General features: G+C 34.9%; 1 protein-coding gene across 1 annotated transcript in view; it reads left to right on the top strand.

Moving 5' to 3' along the window:
- The first annotated feature begins 294 nt into the window (after window positions 1–294).
- LOC132294793 (monothiol glutaredoxin-S2-like) overlaps window positions 295–24,903 on the top strand; it is a 56,829-nt gene continuing 32,220 nt past the window's right edge. The window contains exon 1 of the mRNA XM_059792785.1: window positions 295–474. Coding sequence (XP_059648768.1) covers window positions 380–474 — 95 coding nt within the window. The 5' untranslated portion in view covers window positions 295–379. The remainder of the gene's footprint in view (window positions 475–24,903) is intronic.

Here is a 24,903-nt window from a genome sequence, read left to right as displayed (position 1 = left end):
GACCACATTTAGAGAAAGCTGAAAGTTGTTAGTGGCTGGGCGAAAATTGGACCAGTTGATGGAGCTAAAAGACAGGTCACTTTCTCCTCCGTATGCACAGATTCGTTATCTTGAAACTTTTATTCCATGGAATTTTTAAAAAATAAATAAATAAATAAAAAATCTAATGGAAAACATTCTCTTTTCCCTCAATTATGACTTTTTCCTAGTGAACAAATTACGCAATATTCCACCACCATTGCCATCCTATAAATACCCCAATGGGGCTCAATTTTCATCATACCAAAACTCACATTGGTCTGTTTCATTGTTTGGCATTTGAAGTTGATACTTTCTATATATATATATAGCCTAATTTTTCTTCACGTTAGAGCAATTAATGGAGAGAGTTAAGAGAACCGTGTCTGAAAGGCCATTGGTGATCTTCACTAGGAGCTCTTGCTGCATATCCCATGCCATCATAACCCTCTTAAGGAACTTTGGCGGCCACCCGGCCATCTACGCGCGAGCTTGATCAACTACCGAGAGGCCAACAACTTCCTCACCACCACTACGACAGTCGACAGCCATAACTGCCACCACCACCACTATCTCTCTCTCCTCTCTATTTTTTTTTGCCAATGCTCCACTTCTGGTCTCATTGCTCTTCCTCTATCATCACCATCTCTCTGTCGACTGAGAAAATTATTTAATCTGTTGACGAATTTGATTTATTCCAAGGGGGGAGAAACAAACCCAGATTTGATGTAGTAAAACATAATAGAAGAAGAAGATACTTTAATTTCTGAAATGATTCTTTTTGATCAACACAATACATCAGACTTTATATATAGCTTTGTGGGTACATGAATTCACTAGATACATAAATATTTTAGATACATACTAATTAAGATCTTTTAGTCTTTCAAAAAAAAAACATGAACCTGCCTTCAATCTTCCAAAGACAATGAACCTTTCAACACTCAATGTTCAGAAATTTCCAAAATTTAGTTTAGTGTCCCAACATTTGATTGGGGTCCAAATCCTTATTTTCAACCATCACAACCACCATCCCCGCTGCTCCAAGAAGTCGAGCCCTGGGCCACAACCACCACCAACTCCGACCTTCAAAATCTATCATTGGGACTCCCAAGACTACCAGATCGACGTGAGGAAGTGTATGTTCTTCTTGTATGTGTATGTTTATAAGTGGGTTTCGGTTTTGATTCTTTGCAGTTTTTTTATAAATTTATTATTATTTTTTTTGTAATTTTTGTTGGATTTGATACCAATTGATGGACAAATGTGATCCCAATCGATTGGAATATGAATTTGGTACGGATTTATCAATGAATTTCAAAGTTTCTGTATATGTGTAGGTGGGCTTCGGACTTGGATTCGTTACAGTTTCTGATTGAATTTTTGGTTGATTTTGGTTACTTTGACATCAACTCATGGCAGAATATGATTCCAGATGATCCGAAATTTGGTTAAGTGATAATAAGTGCTCAAATGTGATGCATTTTAACATTATAATATTTTAGTCTATTCATCTATCTTATTTTTCCATTTTAATTCTAATTTGTGTTTCTATCTATTTCAGTTTTGGAGTTAAGAAGAAAATCCAGAAAAAGTCAGTGCACTGTTCAAGTTTCGATTGATCGAAGGAAGTGTACAACATATTTATCTCACAATCTCCCCCATTGGCAATTTCATGACAAAACCCTAAAAATAACATTATAATTTACCCAAGCAAAAAAAAGAAGATTTCAAAGTTGTCATAGAAAAAAAAATGCAATTTTTCCCAAAAATTCTTTCAACTGCTCTTGAACCATGACATGAATTTTTTTCACCTATTCTCTGCACAAAGATTAAGAAAAAATACCAATGAAAGCTTAATAAATAAAGTAAAATAAAATAAAAGTTCCCTTGATTAATTAAACTCCCCCTGAATAACACAACTTATCTCTTCCCTTTTTGGAACAAATTGACATATGTAGGAAGAATATCGAAGACCACATTGCAAAAGACAGCAGATTATTTGACTCATGTCATTGATATAAAAAATAATTTTAAGCACCCATGACTATGTCAGCTAAACCATGATGCTTATGACTATGTATGAACATATAAGCACAAATCATGAGCAAAAGAATAATCCACCAAAAGAAATCCAAAACCTGATATCATAAAATATATATATATATATAATATATATATTTGCCTCCATATCAGTCATCCCCATCAAACAGAACCGTGGATGTGACAATATCATCTTCATCATCACTATCATCACCCGAATCACTCTCAGAACCATCATCATCATCATCATCAGCAGCTCTCTCTGAAGTCTCTAGAGGTGCGGGTCTATAAACATCCTCAATAGGAATACCCGACTGCTGCTCCCTAAGAACCTTGACCTTAGCTCATAGTTCTCTAAATTCATTCTCCTGAGAGTGAATTCTTTCCATAACAGCACGATCCTCTGAAGTAGAGAAGCAAACAGAAGGTTCGCATCATCCTTCGTAAAGTTGCCTTTGGTTGTGAAGAGCTTGTCTGGAACTATAACAAAGGATGTTGGTGCAGTGAATTTTCCTTCTACTATCCGAGAATTTTCCCGAGTTGCCTTGGACTTATTTAAGGCAAGAAGATCCAACTCAGTCATGCTCTTCTGATGATAAGCTCACAGAGAAATCATAATGTTATTCTTCTTGTATAATTCCATAATGATCATAGGGAATGGAGAATTATAGTCTGTACAATGGATGGTCCAAGTTCAATGAGAGCTCACATAGCCAAGAAAAAGAGGATTTGAGCCCGTTCCAAATTTATCTCATCCTGCTTCCCAAAGGACCCTAGATTCGCAATAACAAAAAGATTGAGTGCAGCCTCATCCGTGAGATATCGAGAAGGAATGAATTTAGGATTCTTTGGAGATACCGGAAAACAAATAACAGCATGGATTTCCGGAAGTTGTGGCTCATAATTTTTACTTGGAACAATTGCTCCATTACTTTCAAGATAATACTCTAAGCCCAAAACATCACTGATGATACCATCTCCAATGTGATAATCATTATCAAAAATAGCTACAACAATTTGTTGTCATGGAGATCCATTTCCTTGATATTGGCGTAGAAATAGTGTCCCATATTCGGAGAAAATCCACCTTTAATTCGCGTGAAGAATATCTAATTGTTCTTCTCTATGTAGTCCACAAGCTTCTTCCCGGCATTGTCCCTAAGCTTTTGAAGAAGAACATTCCTTTCTGTCTTATCGGCCCATCCTTTTAGACATCATTTTAGGCCTTCCACTCATCTTCATTGAAAAAATGATGTCGAGTAAATTCAATTTTCTCAGTCTTAGACACAGTAGGATACCGGCTGGTATGTCTTGTGGAGGTACATTGGGAGTAACGAGATGAGATGAAGCAGCCGGAGGATTCAAAACCAACATTTGGTTCCCGAATATAAATCCCAGTTCTTCGATGCTTTGGAGCCTTTCCGGTATTAATCGCTTTCCCCTTTGCACTGTTGGATGCCTTAGGAGCCATGTTGATTCACAATAATTTTTGGTTTGAAGATGCCAAGTACTTTGAGGAATTTTGTCAAACACTTGGTGTGCAACGCAAAAGTGTTCTTCACGGAAGCTTGATTTTAATCCTCTAAATCCGAAAACCAATGTCAACAAGATGATGAAGGTCTTCAATCCGCAAGACAACAACCATAGAAATCTTCAATCCCTTTTCCTTATCAAATATTCAATCAAAACTTCAAAAGTTTTAACCCAACCTCCAAATTCCATCAAACCCAATTAATTCACCTTGTCCAATATCGCAATGATGCAATGAAGATCATGAACACAAGATTTGGAAGAAGAGAACGATGATAACATGTAGTTATGATGCAAAGTTGATGATATATGATGACAGATATATATGGATGTAGGAGAGGGAGAGGGAGAGGGAGAGGGAGAGGGAGTGTGCAAAGAGACCCAAACCCGTGCACAATACAAGTCTTAAATGACTTGGGCGGTGGGACTTGAACCTGTTCCGGGGGGTCCTGAACCGGTTCAAGTCTAGCGGTGTAATTTGCAAAGTGCAATTTAAGGCACTTGAACCAGTTCGGGAGAGGCTCGAACCAGTCCAAGTCTTTCAGACTTGAAACCATACCAAAATTACGTTCAAAATATTTCTAGCTCCTCCAATGATGGTCAAAAACATTAATCCTCAAATAATTCACCAAAAACTCTAGAAAGCTAAACAAAATAAAATATTTTTGAATTTCTGAAAAATTTTCAAATTTTTCTTTTTTTTTCTTTTTTTTTTTTTCTTTTCAAAATGATAGAAAATAAATCCCATATAACTCAATTCCACATATGATAAAAAAAAAATTCCAGAAAATTTATGAGTAGACCGAACTCAAATTTTTCAACACCACAAAATTTTCAATTTAATCAATTTTCGGAAAGCAATCACAACATGAAATTCAATTTGCAATTTTTATGAAAAATTTGGAAATTCATCTAACAAGTTTATGTGTGTATGTGTACCCAATCTCTTCAAATTTCATCAAATAATTGTCTAAATCATATGGATTGAAAAGTATCAAGATAAAATTATTTTTGAGCAAATTCTAAGCAAGGCGGCTTTCACTCTAACGAGTACAAAACAATTCCCTATTTCAACTTATCTCCACCTTTCTTTTTACTCAAATAAGTCCACTTCAAAGCCTAATAGGAGCTTTCTTTTTTTTCAAGCTGATTTTTTATTTGTTTTTTTATTGCTCCATTTTTTTTAAACACTTAATAACCATCATAACTTTTATGAGCAATATTACCTAGTCAACTTTTCAATAATTTTCAATCAATTTCCTTAGAGATGGACTAGTGCACTAGAATATGAACTCGAATGATTCAAATCTAAAAATCAAATAAACACAGCAAATTGACTTTCATTGTATAGATTATAAAGAAAAATCTATTTTACTGAATCATCACATGTCCTCAATTTACATTCAGAGATGGATCATAAATTTTATACATAGAATTTTCACACACGTGTTCAAATAAAATATGATCATTATTCTAAAAAAAATAAACCCTAGACTCCAAGAAGTGATCAAATGGTAACCAGATCTTCAATAATCACATTCCATGATCACACAAACTTTCTAGGACCTAATTAGGAGGTTTTTCACCCAATGACGTATTGGAAACAAGTTCCATAGAATCAACCAGTACATAGTTGACTAACTCTTCCTTCTTAATCCAAACGGCCTTCATATTCAACTTTTGAAAAGCTTTTTTAGTTTTGACTTTTCCTTTCATGCAAATTCTTAGCTTTAGAATTTTTGGAATTTTGGCTTTTTCTTAGCATGCACCCTATTTCTAACATAAAATCTATGATTATGAAATCTAGACTGATTTTCCCTTTTATTTCTAAAGCAATAATATTGGATATGTCTAGTCCTACCATAAAAAGTGCAATGCAACACATTAGGCACATAAGACATGTTAGAATGCAATGAATCAACCAATTTAGGTTTAGGCATGTTCTGATTTACAGGTTTCACAAAAATTGTTTTACCCTTATTACTAGTTGAGTCCTTAACAAATCCTAATCCAGTTTTGTCATTCAAATCCCAATCAATATTTATCATCTTATTCAGTTTGATTTGTCCAGATGTAAAAGTAATCAATTTCTCTTGTGATTTTCTCAACTCAACATCAAGAAATTCAATTCTAGAAACAAGAAAATCTTTTACAGAGTTAGCTAGTCTTACCTCGCCTTCAAGAGATTTGACTTTTCCTTTGAGATCAAAGATAAATGAATTGCTTTCGATAATTCTTAATTTACTTTCTTCAACTTATTTTTTCAGTTCATCTCTCTTTTCTTTAGCTTGTTTAAGTTTTTTCGCCAATTTCTTGACAGCTAATTTTACTTCTATAGTTTCTGCAAACATTTTTTCAATTACTCTTCATCAATCTCATCCTCTTGAACCTGTTCATGATGGAATTCTTCGTCTTTATTGTCTAAAATATTAGAATCTGACAAGGTAACAATATAAGGACCTTTATTAAGAAAAGCAACAAAAGAAGAATCATTACAATCATCATGAGAGGATTCTTTATCACTAGGAGTAGTACTATATATAAAAAACTGAAACTTTCATAACTTTTCCTTTATTCATATCTATTTACTCTTTCTTAGGACTAGGATAAGCGGTTGAGGTGTGACCCTTGCCACCACAATTCAAGCAAGTAAGTTCAGTTTCTTTTGATTCTTCTCGTTTCTTTTCATTAATTCTAAATGTCGAACCCTAGCCTTGTTAAAATTACGAGGATTGACCCCATTGTCATTCCTTCTCTTTTGTTTTTGTAGAAACTGGTTAAACTGTCTAGTTATGAGTGCCACTTCTTCATCAGAATTATCATCAAAAATATTTTCAACCTGAGTTAACTTTAAAGCTAGATTCTTTTCTTTTTAAATTTGATAAAAATTTTGCATCTCAAAGTGTTTCAGGAAATCCACAACAACATCTACCTTAGCACTAGACAAATCCCAGTGTTCATTGATAGTTTCTACTATAATTTGAAATCTCTTAGGTAAAGACCTCAAGATTTTGTCACAAATTATCTTATCACTAACTCTTTTACGTAAGTGACAAAGTTCAGAGATGATTTCAAGAAAACTAGAATAAAAATCAGAAACAGTTTCATATTCTTTCATCACTATGTTCCCAAACTTATGAGAAGGCATCTGAATTTTGGATTGCTTTACTTTTGATGTTCTTTCATGAGTAACCTGCAAAATATCCCAAGCTTCTTTAGCAGTTATTGATAAGTGCTCAAATGTGACGCATTTTAGCACCTAAGTTAGGGTATTTTAGTCCATTCATCTATCTTACTTTCATGTCTTAGATACTTATTTTTGTTTTTGCCTATTTCAGGTCAATAAAGTTCAAACAGGCTAACAAAAGCCATTTAACTCAATTTTAAAGCTAATGAGCAAAGTTGGAAAGAAGCTAAGAAAATTGCACCAGAGGTGCTTCAATTGATCGAAGGGAATCCTGATCGATCGAAGAGGTCTACAATCGATCAAGATGAGGCGGTGCCAGCTCAACCAATTGGATAAGGCCAAAGAAGATATTTTCGAGCCACATCAGCTTCAATTGATCGAAGCGAGTGTTGGATCGATCGAGAATCTTCGATCGTTTGAAAATGCTACTGGCAGTGAGCTGTCTAATTCCCGAGCACGCCAATTATAGGCTGTAATACGAACTTGGTCCTTACTCAAAAGAGTATGTAATTGATTTATTGAACCATATTGTATGATATCATCATAGAGAGATATTATCAATTATAGAAAAAAAAAATATATATTCCTTTCTCTAAAACTAGGATTTTGGGAGGAAAGCAAGGATGAAGATGATGATGCCAACCTCCAAGCTAGCCCATGAGGGTTCTATGATCGCTACAATGAGTGGCTAAATTCTTCTCTTGAGGCTAGAGATAGCCCCTAGGCTTGTTTCCTAAACCTAACTTTTGTGTATTTTTGGGGATTTTAGTTGTAATAGATGTCTTGATGTTGAATTAATATAAATCTTGTGATTTCTACTTGATTTGTATTGATTAATGCTTTCAATTGATCATTTGTTTCTATTCATATGTCTATGTATGCTAGAATGGATGTTCATATGCTTTTCTCTAGATTTAATAAAATTAATGCATGTCTATGTGTATTGATGTTGTTAATCTAGTGATGGTCAAAACATAGTACTTAATTGAATACTCTTGTGATTTATTTGATGGTTCACACTTGTTTCTTGATGGATTGTACCACACCTTAAGTTTAATTAGTTTAATTCTTATGTCTTTAGCTTAGATGTAGTGTAATTGCTTTAATTTCTTAGATAGGTGGACAATCCATTCTTGTTTCTTGATGTTCCATACTTATAAATGCAAAGAGTACATTTCCCTAGACTTTTGTGTGTGCACTAATTGTGGTTTAATTGAATGGTCATTGGTCTCATTTGGTTGGCTGTGCTATTCATTTGGTTAGACAATCTATACTTATTTGCCATCCATCATGCTTTATTTTAAATTAGTGACACACACACACATTTTACAACTTAAATTTCCCCATTAATCTACAATTGTTAATGTTTGGTGAAGTAAAGCTTAGTGGTGAACTTTAAGCCCCAAGACCTTTCTCTCATTTGTTTTCCCTCTGATATGTAGATTGATAATTGCATTATTTTTAATTGGACTTAGTTTAATCAAATCAAACCCCTCTTTTGATCATTCGACCTATTAATCCGACATTAATTTCCAAGCACAAATACACCTCTTTTCCCTTGGGACGATCCCTACTCACCTTAGCTATATTTATAGTTAGAAGTGGTAGTAGCAATCTAAATTTAAAACTTGGCCACACTACACACTTTGTTACAAATTTGGTGCACCCATGACACCGCACCAAGTTTTTGGCGCCGTTGCCGGGGATTGGCACCGTCATATTTTGGAAATTAATTAGGAATTAGTACTCTTTTGATCTTGTTTTTATTTTTATTTTATTTCGGTTACTTATTGTGTTTGTTCTTGATTGGCTAGGTGAATTGAGCCAAGAGGGTGAAGTAAAGGAAAATTCAAAAGCAAAAGAAACAAGCCAAGCAAAGCTAAGCAAGAGCATAAAAAGCTTAATAATAAAAAATTGCATTGCAAAGCAAAGCAAGGCAAAGAAAAAAAAAAATGAAAAAAAAATTGAAGTTGCTTAAAGGACCCTTTGTGAACTTTTCTAAACTCTTTCTCTAGTTAAATCGTCGGCTTACGTGGAGGCAAAGTTTTTATTTTCTTAGATAGATCATGAGCCTGCGTGGAGGCAATTTTATTTTTCTTGCATATTATTCAAAACATGGGAGTATGGGATCATTGTATGTGGAAGATTGTTGATTGATTTATTAAGGAGGAGAAGTGCTTGTTGTTTGTTTTGATAGTGCATACATGGTCGTAGGTTGTTAAATCATACTCTTGTTCCACTTAATTTGAATCTCGAATCCATTATTCATAATTCTAAGGGAAAGGGTAATTCTTGTCATTCCATTTCATCAATGGAAGACATCAATGAGGACCATGTGAAGAACCTTGGTCACATAGACCAACAAAGTATCCTCCACCCTAATGTGCACCATTATGAACACATTCAAGTACCATTAGGCATGCCAAGGCCCTTCATTCCACAACAACAAGGCCATATTCCATTGGGAATGCCTCGACCAATTTTTGTTCCACCACAACCTCACATTATTCAAGGCAATCAAGGTGTTCGTGTAGCACTACTAGTTTTGAATCTTCCTCTTGCTTTGCGAGATTATTATGTGCCAAATTAATATAATGCACATGCATTCAACTTCTCCCATTTAGAACACACCACTATGAGATTAAACCACAAACTATTCAAATGTTTCCCAACTATCATGGACTTCCAAGTGAAGAACTTTACAAGCATTTGGATGAGTTTCTTGAAGTGTGTTCTACCATGAAATACATGGACATGCCAGAAGAGGTTTCGAGATTAAAACTTTTCCCTTTCACCCTTAAAAATAAAGCAAAATATTGATTCAACAATCTTAGGCCTTTTTCGATAATTACTTGGGCAGAAATGCAACAAGAGTTTTTAAAAAAGTACTATCCGGTTTAGAAGACCAATGCAAAGAGAACTTCAATTAAAGAATTTTCTCAATGGGAAGGGGAATTATTTCATGAGGCATGGGAACACCGTAATAACTTGCTTAGGAAGTGTCCACATCACGACATTCCTAAATGGCAATTGGTACAATTTTTCTTAGAAAGTTTGTCAGATAATTTTAAAAGAATGGTAGATGCTTCCATAGGTGGTTCATATCTTGATAGGCATGAGGATGATATATGGCATCTTTATGACAGCATGGGTGAGAATTTTATGCATCGATCCTTATCTTCCAATAATGGTAGAAATCTAGGTGGACGGAAGAATGTTGGCTTATATCAAGTTGACAATTCCGATGACATAGCCGCCGAAGTCAAGTCTTTATCTCAAAGGTTTGATCAATTTTTTATCAACCAAAATTTGGTGAATCAAGTGTCTTCCTCCCCTAGTCATCATCATCATAATTCCAATGAAGATTGCATAACTTGTTCTAGTGTTTTACATTCCACTTCCAATTATCCCCATGGACATATGCAAAGTGAGCACCATGAACAAGTGAATGCCACATTTATTAACCAAGGGAATAATCCCTATGGCACTCATTACAATCCCGGGTGGAGGAACCATCCAAACTTCTCTTGGAAAAGTCAAAGGGAAGGGTCAAACCTTCCCCACGTGGATTTTAAGGGAAGTATGTTTCACCCCTAATGCAAAGCCAAGGTTCCAAAGGTTATCGATCATTTTTTCAATCATCACATGGAAATCAATTTTCAAACTCTCATTTTCCTAATCAATCTTCATATTCTTAAGGAAATTCTAGGAGTCTCGCTTTTGAGGAAAAAGTGTTGACTGTTTTGGGTGCTTTGGAGGTAAACACCCAATTACTTCATTCTTATTCTCAATCGATAGCAAAGCTAGAAACCTAAGTTGAGCAAATAGCTAGTACCTTGAATGCTAGGGAAAAAGGGAAAATGCCATTGAATCCACCACCCAACCAACAATTTGTTGTAGAGACCAATTCCTCTTCGAAATGTCCCACAATTGAATATGTCAATGCGGTGACAACCTTGAGAAGTTGAAGGATTATGGATAATCAAGTTAGTAAATCAAATGAAGAGGGTGAACCGATGCAACCAAAAGTTGACACCCGTCCCGTATCACATCTTATTCCTCTTTCATTGCATGTGAAAAACCCTTGTGTTGAGAAAGATTTAAAGATAGATTTGCAAAATGATTTGAAAAATTCTTATGTTGAAGGTGCTTCCAAAAAGGATTTTGAAAAAAAATTTGAGCCAGAGGCTCCATTTTCAGATGCCTTAAAATGATCCAATTCTCTTGAAAAGCAAAAAATCAAAGCAAATGAAATAATTGATGTGTTTAGGCGAGTGAGGATAAATCTTCTTCTTTTGGATGCAATTAGACAAATTTGGGCTTATGCCAAATTTTTGAAAGATCTTTACACCCTAAAGAGGGAGAACAAGAGCCAAGCACCAAAAAAAGTTGTTTTGACCGAGCAAGTAAGCTCTATTTTGCAACATAACACTCTTCCAAAATTCAATGACCTCAGTTCACCTACAACTTCTTGCATCATTGGTGACTATGTCATTAATCGGGCCCTTCTTGATTTGGGAGCAAGTGTGAACCTTCTTCCATATTCAGTGCATGTTCAATTGGGCTTAGGAGACTTAAAACCGACATCTGTAGTTTTGCAACGAGCTGACCGATCCATCAAAAAGTCCCGGGGTATTATTGAGGATGCCTTGATTAAAATTGATAAGTTCTTCTTCGAGGTCAATTTCGTTATCATTAACATGGAACCGGTCCCAAATCCTAAGAGCTAAATTCCCGTTATCTTTGGCCGTTCCTTCTTGGCAACCATTAATGCCAACATAAATTGTAGGACGGGGATAATGAAAATTTCATTGGGGCATATGAAGTTGAAGTTGAACATATTCAATCCAACCCCCAATTCCATGGTCAAGCATGAAGAAGTGTGTGTTGTTGAAAAATGTCTTGAGAATGAATCTACCAAAAATGAGTCTTTGCTTGAGGTTGAAAATTCCAATGATTTGTCTTCTAAAAAGATTGCAAAGAAAAATGTTTTCAAACCAAGTGTTAAAAGGGCATGGAAGCCCAAGAGTTTTGTTGACAAAAAACCATCAATCTCGCTTGAATCAAATCCAACAAGTTCCTTAGGGAACAATTTGTTGGGTGGGATTCAAAGCTCCATTCACCCCACCAAGGAGGGGATGCACAACAAGATTTTTAATTCGGGCTAAAAGAGCCCAACGTCTTGCTAGAGACGTTAAAGACTAGTGCATTTTGTAAGGTTTATAACCATATTCCTTCCTCTTTTCTGTTTTTATCTGTTTCTACATTGTCTAGATATGAGTTGAATTGAAAATTCCAGTTTTCATAAAATTTCCTGCATTTTGTGCACTTCCAGTGAGGTTTCGATAGATCAAACTCCAGTTTGATTGATTAAAATCCCACTTCGATCGATCGAACCACCTAGGTTGAAGGCCTTTTCAAATTCCATTTCGATCGATCAAAGTCCAACTCAATTAATCAAAGTCCATTTTAATCGACCGAAGTTAAGTGTTTAATCGATCGAAATAATTCAATCGATCGAAAAGGCGTCATTTGAATTTTTCGGAAACCCCTTTGGTAGTTCAACTTCCTAAACCCAAATTTTTATTTTATTTTTTTTCTTTTTCTTCCCTCCCTTCTTATTTTTCTTTTCTCTTTCCTTTTCTTTTTCTTTCTTTCTTTTCTCTCTTTCTTCCTCCCTTTCATCTTCTCCCTCCCCACCTCATTCTCTCCTGATTCATCTCTCTCTCTCATCCCATCTCTCAACCTCCCTAAATGTCTCCCACAATCTCACATAAACACCACCCACCTACCTTCTTCTCAAGCGCTGATGACTTAAACCCCATTCAGCCAAGTCACCGCCAACATCCATTTCTCCCAACGAGTTTTTGGCCCAAAAGTGGCCAAAAATCAGTTTATTCCTCTTTATCACTCTCGGTTCCATCATATTCTCCATCTCCGGCCGATTTAGGCCAAGGATATCTTGATTCTAAGCTTTGGTGAGTCTCCAGGCACCTTCTCCGACGTCGGCAACGTTGGAAAACCCCCGTTTTGATCCAAATCTCTTTGTTTCACCCTCTCATTCTCTCTTTTGGATCGGGTAACCTCTCAATCTTCTTCTTTTATTTTATTCTTTTTATTTTTGTTTATTTTATTCTTTTATTTTGTTTTCTTTAGTTTATTTTTACTTTGCATGACCCATTTTTATTTTCATATGCTTATGGATAATTTTACTTTATTTTGTATTGTTCGTTTTACTGTTTTATGCTTGTATAAAAAAATGGAAAGTAAATAAAAATTAGAAAAGAATAAAAATAAAAAAAAAGTAAAAATGCAAAATAATATATATATATATATATAATAAAAATTGAAAATTGTTTATAAAAAATTGGGAACATTTGATTTGGACTGAACTTTGATGTTGGTTGCATATTGATGGGAATAAATGGAAATGGATGATGGATTATAGTTATTGTAGTTGTTAGAAGGAGAATGGACATGATTTACTTGGATATTGTGGATTGATTGTGGGCAGTGTCCTCTATTGAATGTTGAAATTGATTGTTGATTGATATTTCTTATGTTTGAAAATTTTGGGATGTCCATTTTTAAGAGGAAACCATGCCAGATTTTCGTAAAATTTTTAGACTTTGTTTTTAAATTCCAAAAAAAGCATGTGATTTGATTTGTTTTTGGGGATTTGAGATGGAATTTGAAAAGAATTTTCAGAGTTAGATGTTGAAGTTGAATTGCAAAGAAAGAAAATTTTGAAGTTGTTTTAAAAATCCAAATTGTTTTTGTCATACATAGTCTTTGACTTTGGAAATAAATTGATTGTTCAAAAATTGTTTATTGATTTAAATTGCAAGGTTGGATGCCAAATTGAAATTCTTGTCTTGATATTTTGAATGAAAGGAACATTTCTTTGGACTTGAAATATTTTTGATCTTGTAATGGCATTGAAAATTTTGAAATGTTGTGAGCATAGTCCTGACTTGTCTCATTTGTTTGTCTTGAATATGAAATGCATGGATGTGTTCTAAGTTGTTTAACTTAAGTGCAAGCATGATTTGACTTGAATTTATGCTTTTGAAATTGAAAATGCTAAGTCTTGTCCTCATTGCATAAAAATGTTTCAAATGGACCTCTTTGAAAAGTTTCGATTGATTTGAGTGCATGTTTTGGTAAATGACCTTTGAATGTTAAAATGCTTTGTGATCACACTTGTTGGGTTTTAAATGATTGAAAAGGAAATTTTTGAACTTTGTTTGAAAAATTAAAAGTCGAGTTGCATGATTCCTTCTCTTGTTGTTCATTCATTGCATGATTCTTATCATGAAGTTTTTCTACAATGCAATTGAATGCCTTGAACCCAAAGATTTCAAAAATTCCAATTTTGCCCCACAAGTGTAGAGTAATTCCAAAGTTTACCAAAATGCCCTTGTTTGAGTTGAAATTTGTTCCATTTGATCCCTTTGCATCCATTTGAACTTGATTGTGATTTAATTCTTAATTCTTGCCATGCTAGGGCACAAGTTTGATGTCTTTTGACATTCCTTATCATGTCTTCTGAACTTCTCTTGTAAACTAAGTTGAATTGTCATTCCAACCCAACTGTTTGAAGTCAAATAATTCCATTGTTGCTTGAATGACTTTGAAACTTGTCAACTATGATCTCTTTTGAATGATTGTGTGCCTTTTGGAATAATTGCAACATGTTGCTTGTATATACACCATTTTGCACACACTTATATCACATTGACAATTTTTTAGAGTTCCTGTGCATTCTTTGAACTCATTTTATTGGAATAGATTTCTGACTATGTTTGGGGGTGTGTTATGGATTCTTGGAGTTTCAACTGCATGATTTGGATGATGTGTCTGATCTTTGGCCTTAATATCAATCTTTGAGCTTAACTTCAATTCTAAAATGCAATCTGAACCAAGTTTAGGACTGTGTTTGCTTTATTTTGAAAAATATATGTTTACATGCCATTGTCTTGATATCTTACACTTATGATCCATTCTTGATGATCGAGGTTCTTTCCAGTCCAGATTTTGACTTCCAGATGGTGAGCTTCTTGTATTCTCAGTATTTGACCATTCTCTACTTTATTTAAGCTATAAAGGGGGTCACGAGCCTTGAGTGATCATAGGATGTTGATTTTGTTGCATTGTAGTACATGATATTACTTTGTCTGGAGTTGTTATTATTTGCGCACCATTCAAATATATGCCATCTAGTTGCATACCATGTCCAGGATTCATTCTTGAACTTGCTTGACATAACATGCCTTGGATTGTAGTGTTTTGCAACCATGCATTTCATTTAGTCTTTATTACATGACATGCCTGCTTTTTGAGTCCTAGGTTAACAGTTGTCATCACTATATGCTCCATGTTATCCTATTTGCTTTATTTGATCTTCATTATTGCACTCGTAGACATTCTTGCTTAGGAATTGATATGAGGTCATCCTAAGGTCTACTTGTCATGTCATTGTAGTATCTACTTCAGTTTTAGGTTTGTGAATGCACGTTGCATCATTTATGCACATCATAGCTTATGTTTCTCCTGTTGATCATCTTTTTGCTCAAAATGTTCCAAATGTGACTTTTCTGCCTTCTATGCCATTATTACATATCTGATCTGTTTTATTTAGCTGAGGCATGTAGAATGATGATCTTGAATTTTTCTTAATCACTTCTTACACAAGCATGATCCTTCTTGTCTATTCTTTGTTCTTATTTAACTCATGCATGCTTTGTGTTTTCTATCAGTTGCTTACCTTATCCTATACTTGTGTATTGATTTATACTTGTGATTTTGCAATTGCAGCATCGACGAAAGACTCTTGCTAGGAAAAGAGTTCATAGAGTGCCATAGCCTCCTCCATCCCCAGTTGCAGAGTCTTCTTCCGCTTTTTTATCGTCTGCATCAGTCCAGTCTAAGCCATCTTCCATGGACGCTGAGCATGCTATTATTTGAGAGGTTCTCGCTGAGTCTTACACTATTAAGATGTGGGAGACCGAGTATAGATTCGATAGAGATCTATTTTTTACTTTGGATTAGACTAAGTGGTCCTATGATGAGCTCGTGAGGCGGGGAATTGATACTAATATGACTCCAGCAGACACAGTTGTCTATCCCCGGTTGGTTGCACTATTCTACCAGCACCTCTGGATGGATGAGGATGACAGACTTCTTCTTCATACCACCATTGACGGCCAAGAGATTGATTTTTCTCTTCCGACCATAGTTGCTGCTAGTCATTGCCCCCACACTTCTCCATTGGCTGATGATTCTCAAAAGCCTCTGTACCCTACACATCCACCTTTTCCTACTGAGCTGACCATGGTGGCTACATTATCTCCATATACTGCATTTGAGGGGCACACCTTTGCAGACTGGGTCGAGATTGATCCCCGGTATTAGTTCTTTAATTTAGTGTTGCACCTCAATGCATTCTCGACAGGCCATGGCACTCAGCGGCGAGAGGGGATCTTTTAAGCCCTATATTGTCTAGACCAGGGGTACTGGATTTCTATTCCCGTGCTTATATGGGAGATTATACACAAATTTTGGAAGAACCTGCAGCACACACACAGTACTAGAGTAGAAACTTGGCCCTTACCTTTTGGCCATTTGATTACTCAGCTGCTTCTAGACTAGGAGCATTTGATGCAGAGAGAGCGAGGAGAGCTTATGATCTGACCCGGTGGAATAAGACTTTCAACTCATGCCATAAGAATATGGCAAACAGGGATATGAGGAGACTATAGGCGCAGCAGCAGAGAACAATAGCACAGGCAACCTTAGTAGACGATACTCTAGAGGATGATACAGTAGACAAATCTCTTCCCAGGCGGAGGTGTCGCACTACCACTGTAGCCTCTAACACTCAGCCAGATATTCCTTCTTCATCTCAGTAGACCGATCCATCTTATGTCCCTCCCATAGAGCTGATAGAGCAGACTGACACTCGTTCCCAATATGTTAGCACAGATTCCAGCTACAGATCAGAGGTTACTCAGCTATACACAGACTTCATTTCTTTCAGAGCTGATATGACTGGGCGATATGAGGATGTCACGAGGTGGCATAACAATCTAGTGAGGCAACATGATAAGTTGCTAAGGAGGCATGATGAGTTACGAGCAGATGTAGCTGCAGTGAAAGGTGAGCTAGGCGCACTGCGGACTGACCTTACAGATTCTCTCACTCGTCACAGCATTGAGATGTCTACCATGCTCCAGCATATTGCGGACACCATTACTCCAGATCCTACTGTCTGATTCCACCATTTTCTTTCTTCCTCATTATCTAATATTTGCACTGTTATTGCTGAGATATTTTTACATCATCTTGACACTTGTACTAGGTTTTGAATATTCTAGATATTTTGGGTATTTTTTGGATATTATTACTTACATTGCATTGATACATTGATTTCTCGATATCTGATCTTGCATTTATTTTCTATATATGGATTTTTGGATCTTTGATATCGGTTTTGGATATTATGAGCTTTATAGTGGTATATGCCATCCTTTTTGCCCAGTTCTCAATTTCACCTCTTATTTTTATCATTGATGCATATGCTTTGACAGTTATTAGTGTGACCATTTTCAGACAGGTTTTTCAAAATCTAAGTTTGGGGGTGCACCTTCTAAAGTTAAGCTTCCATTACCGGGTCTCTTTTGCTTCACCCATTTGGTATATTCTTTCCATTATCTGTTGCTTCTTTGCACATTGAGGATAATGCACAAATTAAGTTTGGGGGTGTATGTGCATATTTCACATGTCACACTTACTTTCTATGCATGTGGTATGATTTGAGAGTCTTAGACTATGATTTTGATCTTTTAAGGACCATAATACTTAGAATTTAAAAATTGTTTGACTTGAGAGTCTAATACTCCTTGTATGCTTTGTGGATGCCACTTAGGAGTAAATATTTCAAAAAATTGATATCTTACTTGCATTTGTGGTCCACATCATCCTAATTTTGTGATTGCTTTGAGATTCACTCTAGAATTCTACACTAGCACAGGCGCACACTAGCATTCATTTGTGGGGTACATGATTTGTTAACTATAGATTTGGTTATATCCCAATTAAGCTTGTAGTTCATTGAAAGCTTTCATTCTTGATAAAAGTGGATAACAAACCCTTTTCATTGAGTAGTTGGGATTCTAGCCTCATCAAGCATTGAATTTCTCACGCCGAAAGGTAGAGGGCCCAAACTCTAGGTTAATAATTTTACTTGCTAAAAAAAATTGCAAAAGCAAAAAAAAGTGAGGACTTCTCCCTAAAGGTGGGAAGTGGGAAATGATTAGATGGAGCTAGTTTTGATTTGTAGCCTAGTCGATTTGAGCTTGTAAGTCATTAGGGGTGTTTAAACACCTAATGCCCTAAAGCCGTTCGGTTTGGGAGTCATTGACCTAACGTTCAACCTCATGGATCGCTAGAAAGCTTAATAGATCAACACATTACACTATGCTTCCATCTTTGATCCTTAGGATTAGGAAAAAAAAAAAAAAATTAAGTGAAAGAATAAACGCACCTAAATGAATAAAGTTTTAATAAAATGTCCACTCTTTGTCTTAATGATCGGTACTAGATTTGTGTGCTAGTTTGAGGATAAGGATGTGATTATTTATTTCGTTAGCTTAGATAGCAACATATTTGATGTCAGTCCACTTAAAAAGGATTCTAGAGTTGTTTTGATTTGCATAATCATTGTCTTAATGTGTGCAGGACCATACTTACTTGATTGATGTTGAGATTTTGGGAGATTTCTTGGAAATGGTTGAAAAATTGCATACTTGGGGTAGTTTTCTCCCAATGCTTGTTTTGTATATTGGTGCCGCTCTTGTGAGAAAGAGCTCAATGTATGTGGGTATCATTTCTGAAAACCCTCACTAGACTTCAATCGTCCACTAGGGGTAACCTAGGGGTTCAAAAGGCTTGTTGCATATGCTAAATGCAATCGTGTTCCCTACGAAAGTGGCGTTATCCTTTTATTGCTTTCTAGTTCATAGTTGCTCAGTTGTTTATTTCTTTATTTTTCTTATAGTTCATTGCTAGGGACTAGCAATATCTAAGTTTAGGGGTGTGAGAAGTGCTCAAATGTGACGCATTTTAGCACCTAAGTTAGGGTATTTTAGATCCTTATTTGTATTTTTACCTATTTCAGGTCAATAAGTTCAAATAGGCTAACAAGAGCCATTTAGCTCAATTTTTGAGCTAAGAAGCAAAGTTGGAAATAACCCAAAAAAATTGCACCAGATGAGCTTTAATCGATCAAAGGGAATCACGATCGATCGAAGAGGTCTATAATCGATCGAGACGAAGCGGTGCCAGCTCAGCTAATTGGATAAGGCCAAAGAAGATATTTTTGAGCCATGTCAGCTTCGATTGATTGAAGCTAAGTGTTGGATCGATTGATTGAAGCTAAGTGTTGGATCGATTGATTGAAGCTAAGTGTTGGATCGATCGAGAATCTTCGATTGATCGAAAATACTGCTGGCAATTAGCTGTCTAATTCCCGAGCGCACCGATTTCTACCAAACTTGTGTAGCTGTGAATTTCCTCCAATCATAGGCTGTAATTTTGACTTGGTCCTTACTCAAAGGAGTATGTAATTGATTTATTGAATCATATTGTATGATATCATCATAGACAGATATTACCAATTATAGAAAAAAATATTTCTAGAACTAGGGTTTTGCGAAGAAAGCAATGATGAAGATGATGATGCCAACCTCCAAGCTAGCCCTTAAGGATTCCATAACCACTACAATGAGTGGCTAAATCCTTCTCTTATGGCTAGAGATAGCCCCTATGCTTGCTTCGTAAACCTAGATTTTGTGTATTTTTGGGGATTTTAGTTGTAATAGATGTTTTGATCTTCAATTAATATAAATCATGTGATTTATACTTGATTTGTATGGATTAATGCTTTCAATTGATCATTTGTTTTTATCCATATGTCTATGTATGCTAGAATGGATGTTCATGTGCTTTTATTTAGATTTAATGAAATTATTGCATGTCTATGTATATTGATGTGGTTAATCTAGTGATGGTCAAAACATAGTGCTTAATTGAATACTCTTGTGATTTATTTGATGGTTCACACTTGTTTCTTGATGGATTGTACCACACCTTTAGTTTAATTAGTTTAATTCTCATGCGTCTAGCTTAGATGTAGTGCAATTGGTTTAATTTCTTAGATAGGTGGACAATCTATTCTTATTTCTTGATGTTCCATACTTATGAATGGAAAAAGTACATTTCTCTAGACTTTTGTGTACGCACTAATTGTGGTTTAATTAAATAGTCACTGGTCTCATTTGACATTAAATTTGCTAGACAATCTATGTTTATTTGCCATCCATCATGCTTTGTTTTCAATTAGTAGTACACACACACATTTTACAACTTAAATTTCCCCTTTAATCTACAATTGCTAGTGTTTGGTGAAGTAAAGCTTAGTGGTGAACTCTAAGCCTCAAGACATTCTCTCATTTATTTTCCCTCTAATTTTTAGATTGATAATTGCATTGTTTTTAATTGGACTTAGTTTAATCAACTTAAACCCCTTTTTTGATCATTTGACCTACTAATCTGACATTAATTTCCAAGCACAAATACACCTCCTTTCTTGGGACAATCCCTACTCACCCTAGCTATATTTATAGTTAGAAGTGGTAGTGACAATCTAAATTTAAAACTTGGGCCACATTACTCACTTTGTTGCAAATTTGGTGCACCCGCGACACCACACCAGTTATACAATAAAAAACTCTGACATATTTAGATGAAACAACAGAATTAGTAATTGCACACAAAGGTTTTACATTAGCGTCACTACGATCAGTTTAAATAGCTGTGTAAGTGAAGGTATCCTTCAAAACCTGAACAGTACTGTTACCATCTTGTAACTTATCCTCAGTCAAAAGTGTATAGCCTATCTTAACAATACCACAGACTTTACCTCCTGAATTTTATAAATAAGCTTTCATCTTTGATTTCCAAAAAGAGTACTTGTCACATTCGAATAAATGACCACATTGATTAGATCCACCCTCTTTCAAAACATAAGACATGATGAAAGAATTTTTTATAACATAAAAAAAAATTTCCACTTGGATCAACTTAGTGTGTAGAGGTTGGCTCTGATAGCAATTGTGAGTTGTGCAATGGAATAGGTTGCGAAAATTCGTCTTTTAAAAATTGTTTTAGAGAGACATTAATTACTTATTTCTTTATCCAATTTTTACTCTACAAAAATTACCAGTTAATTAACAATCGCACATAAATAATGAGAAAGTAAAGTTAGAGTGACATCATATTGTAGTGAGGAAACCAATTGGAAAAACTCGAGGATTTTTACATTGTCGCGAGTGTAAAATGATCCACTATGTAAGAAGCAAAGTACACTAAACTTTGACTTGGGCTCCCACCCCTTCACTCTACCAAGACTCAATCCGTTGAACACCCCTAGCTTTGCAACTTCCCGTCCAACAGCTCTCAACTTCAGACTTACACCTTGAACCTTGTAGAAGGATTACTGGTAGATAAACAACACTCCGCAAGTGCCTTGATAACTTCAAAGTGTGATTGGAAAATTTTCTTCTTCAAATCTGAATTTGTTGTAGTAATGAAAAGATTTCCTTTCTCTTATAATTTTAGATGCAATCTTCAAAAGCTTGAACTCGATCAGGGATTTGAACAACACCTAATTCATTCATGTGTATGTAGTGTGTAGCTCTCAAAAAAATCTCACAAACTTAGCTTTGTAAAAATATGAATTTTGATGCAAAAAGCCGTCTCAACTAAAATGAGAAAAATATCTTTTTATAGGCTTTAGAAACCTTAATTGTATTTTGCAAACAATTTAAATTCGTGCATGAGTTTTAAGGAAAAAGTACTCTATGTAAAATAGAAAGTTGAACACAAAAGGAAACAAAGTTTCAAAATCCGTTAAAGGACTTGAACTAGTTCGGCTAACCCTTGAACCGATTCAAGTTGGCCAGTGTGAATTTTGAAATCCAAGTTTTAATACTTGAATCGGTTTGGACCCTTTGAATCGGTAAAAGTTGGTCAGATCTAAATAGGGGTTTATACTTAGAAAAATTCAGTATCTCAAGTTTTAAAAAATATGCAAGTGCCTTAAACTTCAAACTAACATTCCTAAAGTGTTGTTCTTACCTTTTCGAAATCATTAAGCTATCAAACATGAACAACTCCATCAATCCGCTTCCGATCTTGATCTTGAAAAGAAAACAAAATATTATAACTTGATCGGACTTATTTTATTAATAAAATTTGCCAATAGAAAATATATATCTCTACTACAACACCAACGCTTTTTCAAAAGCGCTAGTAAAGACCCTTTACCAGCGTTTTTTTAAGAAGCACTGGTATAGGGTATTTACTAGCGCTTTTTTGAAAAGGGTCATTTTTTATTTTTTTTTGGAAAAATATCTTTACGGCTGCTAAATGTCATCCAATATAATATAAGTTGGCAATATGAAAATACCATCCAAATTGTTTTTACATAATACAACCACAAGTTAACCTGCTGCCAATATGAAAAATACCATTGAAATTGTCTACTAATAGATAAAGCTGGTAAATGTCAACCAAAACCCAAAAAATGTCAAACAAAAAGCCAAAATGTCTACTAATACAACCACAAGTTAACCTGCCAATATGCAATTACCATCCAAATTGTCTAGATCTACTAAATGTCACACAAAAAGAATTAAATTTTTTTGACAAATGTAGTACAAGTTCTTCCAAAAGAACCCATCCAAGGTGAAGGAAATGCAGAAAGCACAGCCACAACCCCATCTTCAGCTTCAACTTCAACTTCAACTTCAACAACTCTTCTTGCCCATTTGATTTGAATTACCCTACATTTTTTATAAATTCATTAAGCGCACATTATAATAAATGAAAATTTAACATATAAGAGAAATTAAAGTTCATAACCTTAACTGAATTGGCATCATGACTAGAAAATGAATTTGGGGATACTCTAGGAGCATTTAAAGAATCAGAACCCTTTAAAATAACAAAACAAAATGCATGAAATCTTGGCATAAGTAAACGTGTATTTAGTAAAGAGTAAAACTAATAATAAATATACCTATCCAGTACAATTTTGTTGTTGCATCTACATTAGCATAGCCACCTGTTGTTGTAAATTTTCCAACTTGCCGTCATAGATGGCTCGTAAATTTTCTAATTTGTTGTCATAGTTGGCTTGCATTTTTGAAATGGTCTCTTGCAACTCTACACGTGCAGCATATGCCTCCTCATCAGATTTTTTGGCATTATTAATCAGTTCAGCTTTACTAGGAGAGGGCCCTAAACATCGCTTGGTGTAGACCCCAAGCCAAGCATCCGCACACGACCAGTTCTCTCTTCTCCCCTCACAATGGAGAACAAATCTTTGGAACTGCCAATAGGCGAGTCAGGGTAACTTTCTGAAGACCTTTTATGCTTTCCTGCCAAAAAAATAATAATAATAAAAATTAAAATTAAAAATTAAAAAAAAATGTATAGAAAATAAATTAAATAGAATGCTTCATGTCCAACATTTCTAATTGTAAAATAAATTAACTATATCAGCTAGAAAATTCATTCTAAACTTTTGAAATAGGGTAGAATCTTAACATGATTTTGTTTCCTAAAGGAGAAACAAAGAAGCACAATAAACCAGGTAATTCTAACATTTATAATTTGAACATATGAAACAGCAAAGAAACACAATAAACCAGGTATTTGAGGATGACAAGCTAGGGGATGTGGCCAGAGAAGCCAGAGACAGATTGAATGAAAGGCTAAGAGCACAGAGGAAATCTGAAACCAAAAGGTACATCAATACTGCAAATGTATATCTTAATCTTATGCTTCTATATATATCTGGCGCATGTTAGCAATGACATTATTATTATTTATTAATTCTAACATACGCCTTTACATAGAGGGTTGCATCTATGTGTGCCATGGTCATTTTGAATATATAATTTTTATGACGTTATTGGTTTAGTCAGGATGATTGGAACTTCTATGATTTTCTATGTTTTGGGTGCTAGACAAATCAAGAACCAAGCTAAAAAAAATGTTGTTTATTGTTCACTATTGATATATAAAAATGGTTTTTTTAACTGTTATTATGTGGTTCATTTTTTCCTAGTATATATGATTCTTTCTAGTCCATGGATGGATAGAAAGTGAGTGGGCATACCGAAAGGTTTGGATCATTACTTTAGATCACAAAGTTAGCATCTATACGTTAATGATTTTTACAATGACAAAATTTTATCTATTTATATTAAAAAATGATATACATCATGAAAATTTTCTCATTATTTCATCATGAAAAATGTGGCAGCATTCCATTTCCCACGTTTTTATTTTTTTTATACTTATTTATACTTCTTTCTTTCTTTTTCTTTTTTTTTTTGGGGAAAGTTTTTATTCCTTCTTTAAAAAAAGAGTAGATATAGATTTATTTAAGGAATGCATCTCTCTCTCTATGTCGGGAGAAAAAGAATATGATATGTATATGTATAAGAAGAGATAGAGAGGATTAGATGTGAAGAAGGATTTTTAGTTAGAAAAATGATTATTATTTCATGAATATAACCATGCTATCATATTTTGGAAATGAAAATCAATCTTCTATTCAAGAAATTTATAAACATGTTTGGTTCAGATATTTTAGTTTATGAAATTAATTAGTTCTTATTCACTAGACGACCATGCATGCACAATGCAAATTAACACAAACAACAAACAACAAATAACAAATATTTCTCCTCCACAACACAAATCAATCAACAAGAATCCTCCACATACAATGATCCCATACTTCCATGCTTTTCAACAAATACAAGAAAGTAAATTGCCTCCACATGTGCCGATGATAAACAATGAAATTAAAATGCCTCCACACGGGCCGATGATTTAAAAATTGGTCACTTCAAGGCATGTGAGCCACTAATACACCGCAAAGAGTTTAAAAATTGGTCACTTCAAGGCACGTGACCCCCTTTTTGCAAATTGGAAGCATGAAAACTTACAATCATCTCTGAAGCAGCAGCATCAGTAGCATTGCCATCCTT

The sequence above is a fragment of the Cornus florida genome, unplaced genomic scaffold (genome assembly GCF_030987335.1).
Source record: "Cornus florida cultivar Cherokee Brave unplaced genomic scaffold, ASM3098733v1 CherokeeBrave_3.0.0_Hap2_Chr01, whole genome shotgun sequence".
NCBI lineage: Eukaryota > Viridiplantae > Streptophyta > Magnoliopsida > Cornales > Cornaceae > Cornus > Cornus florida.
This window is presented reverse-complemented; position numbering and strand designations above follow the sequence as displayed.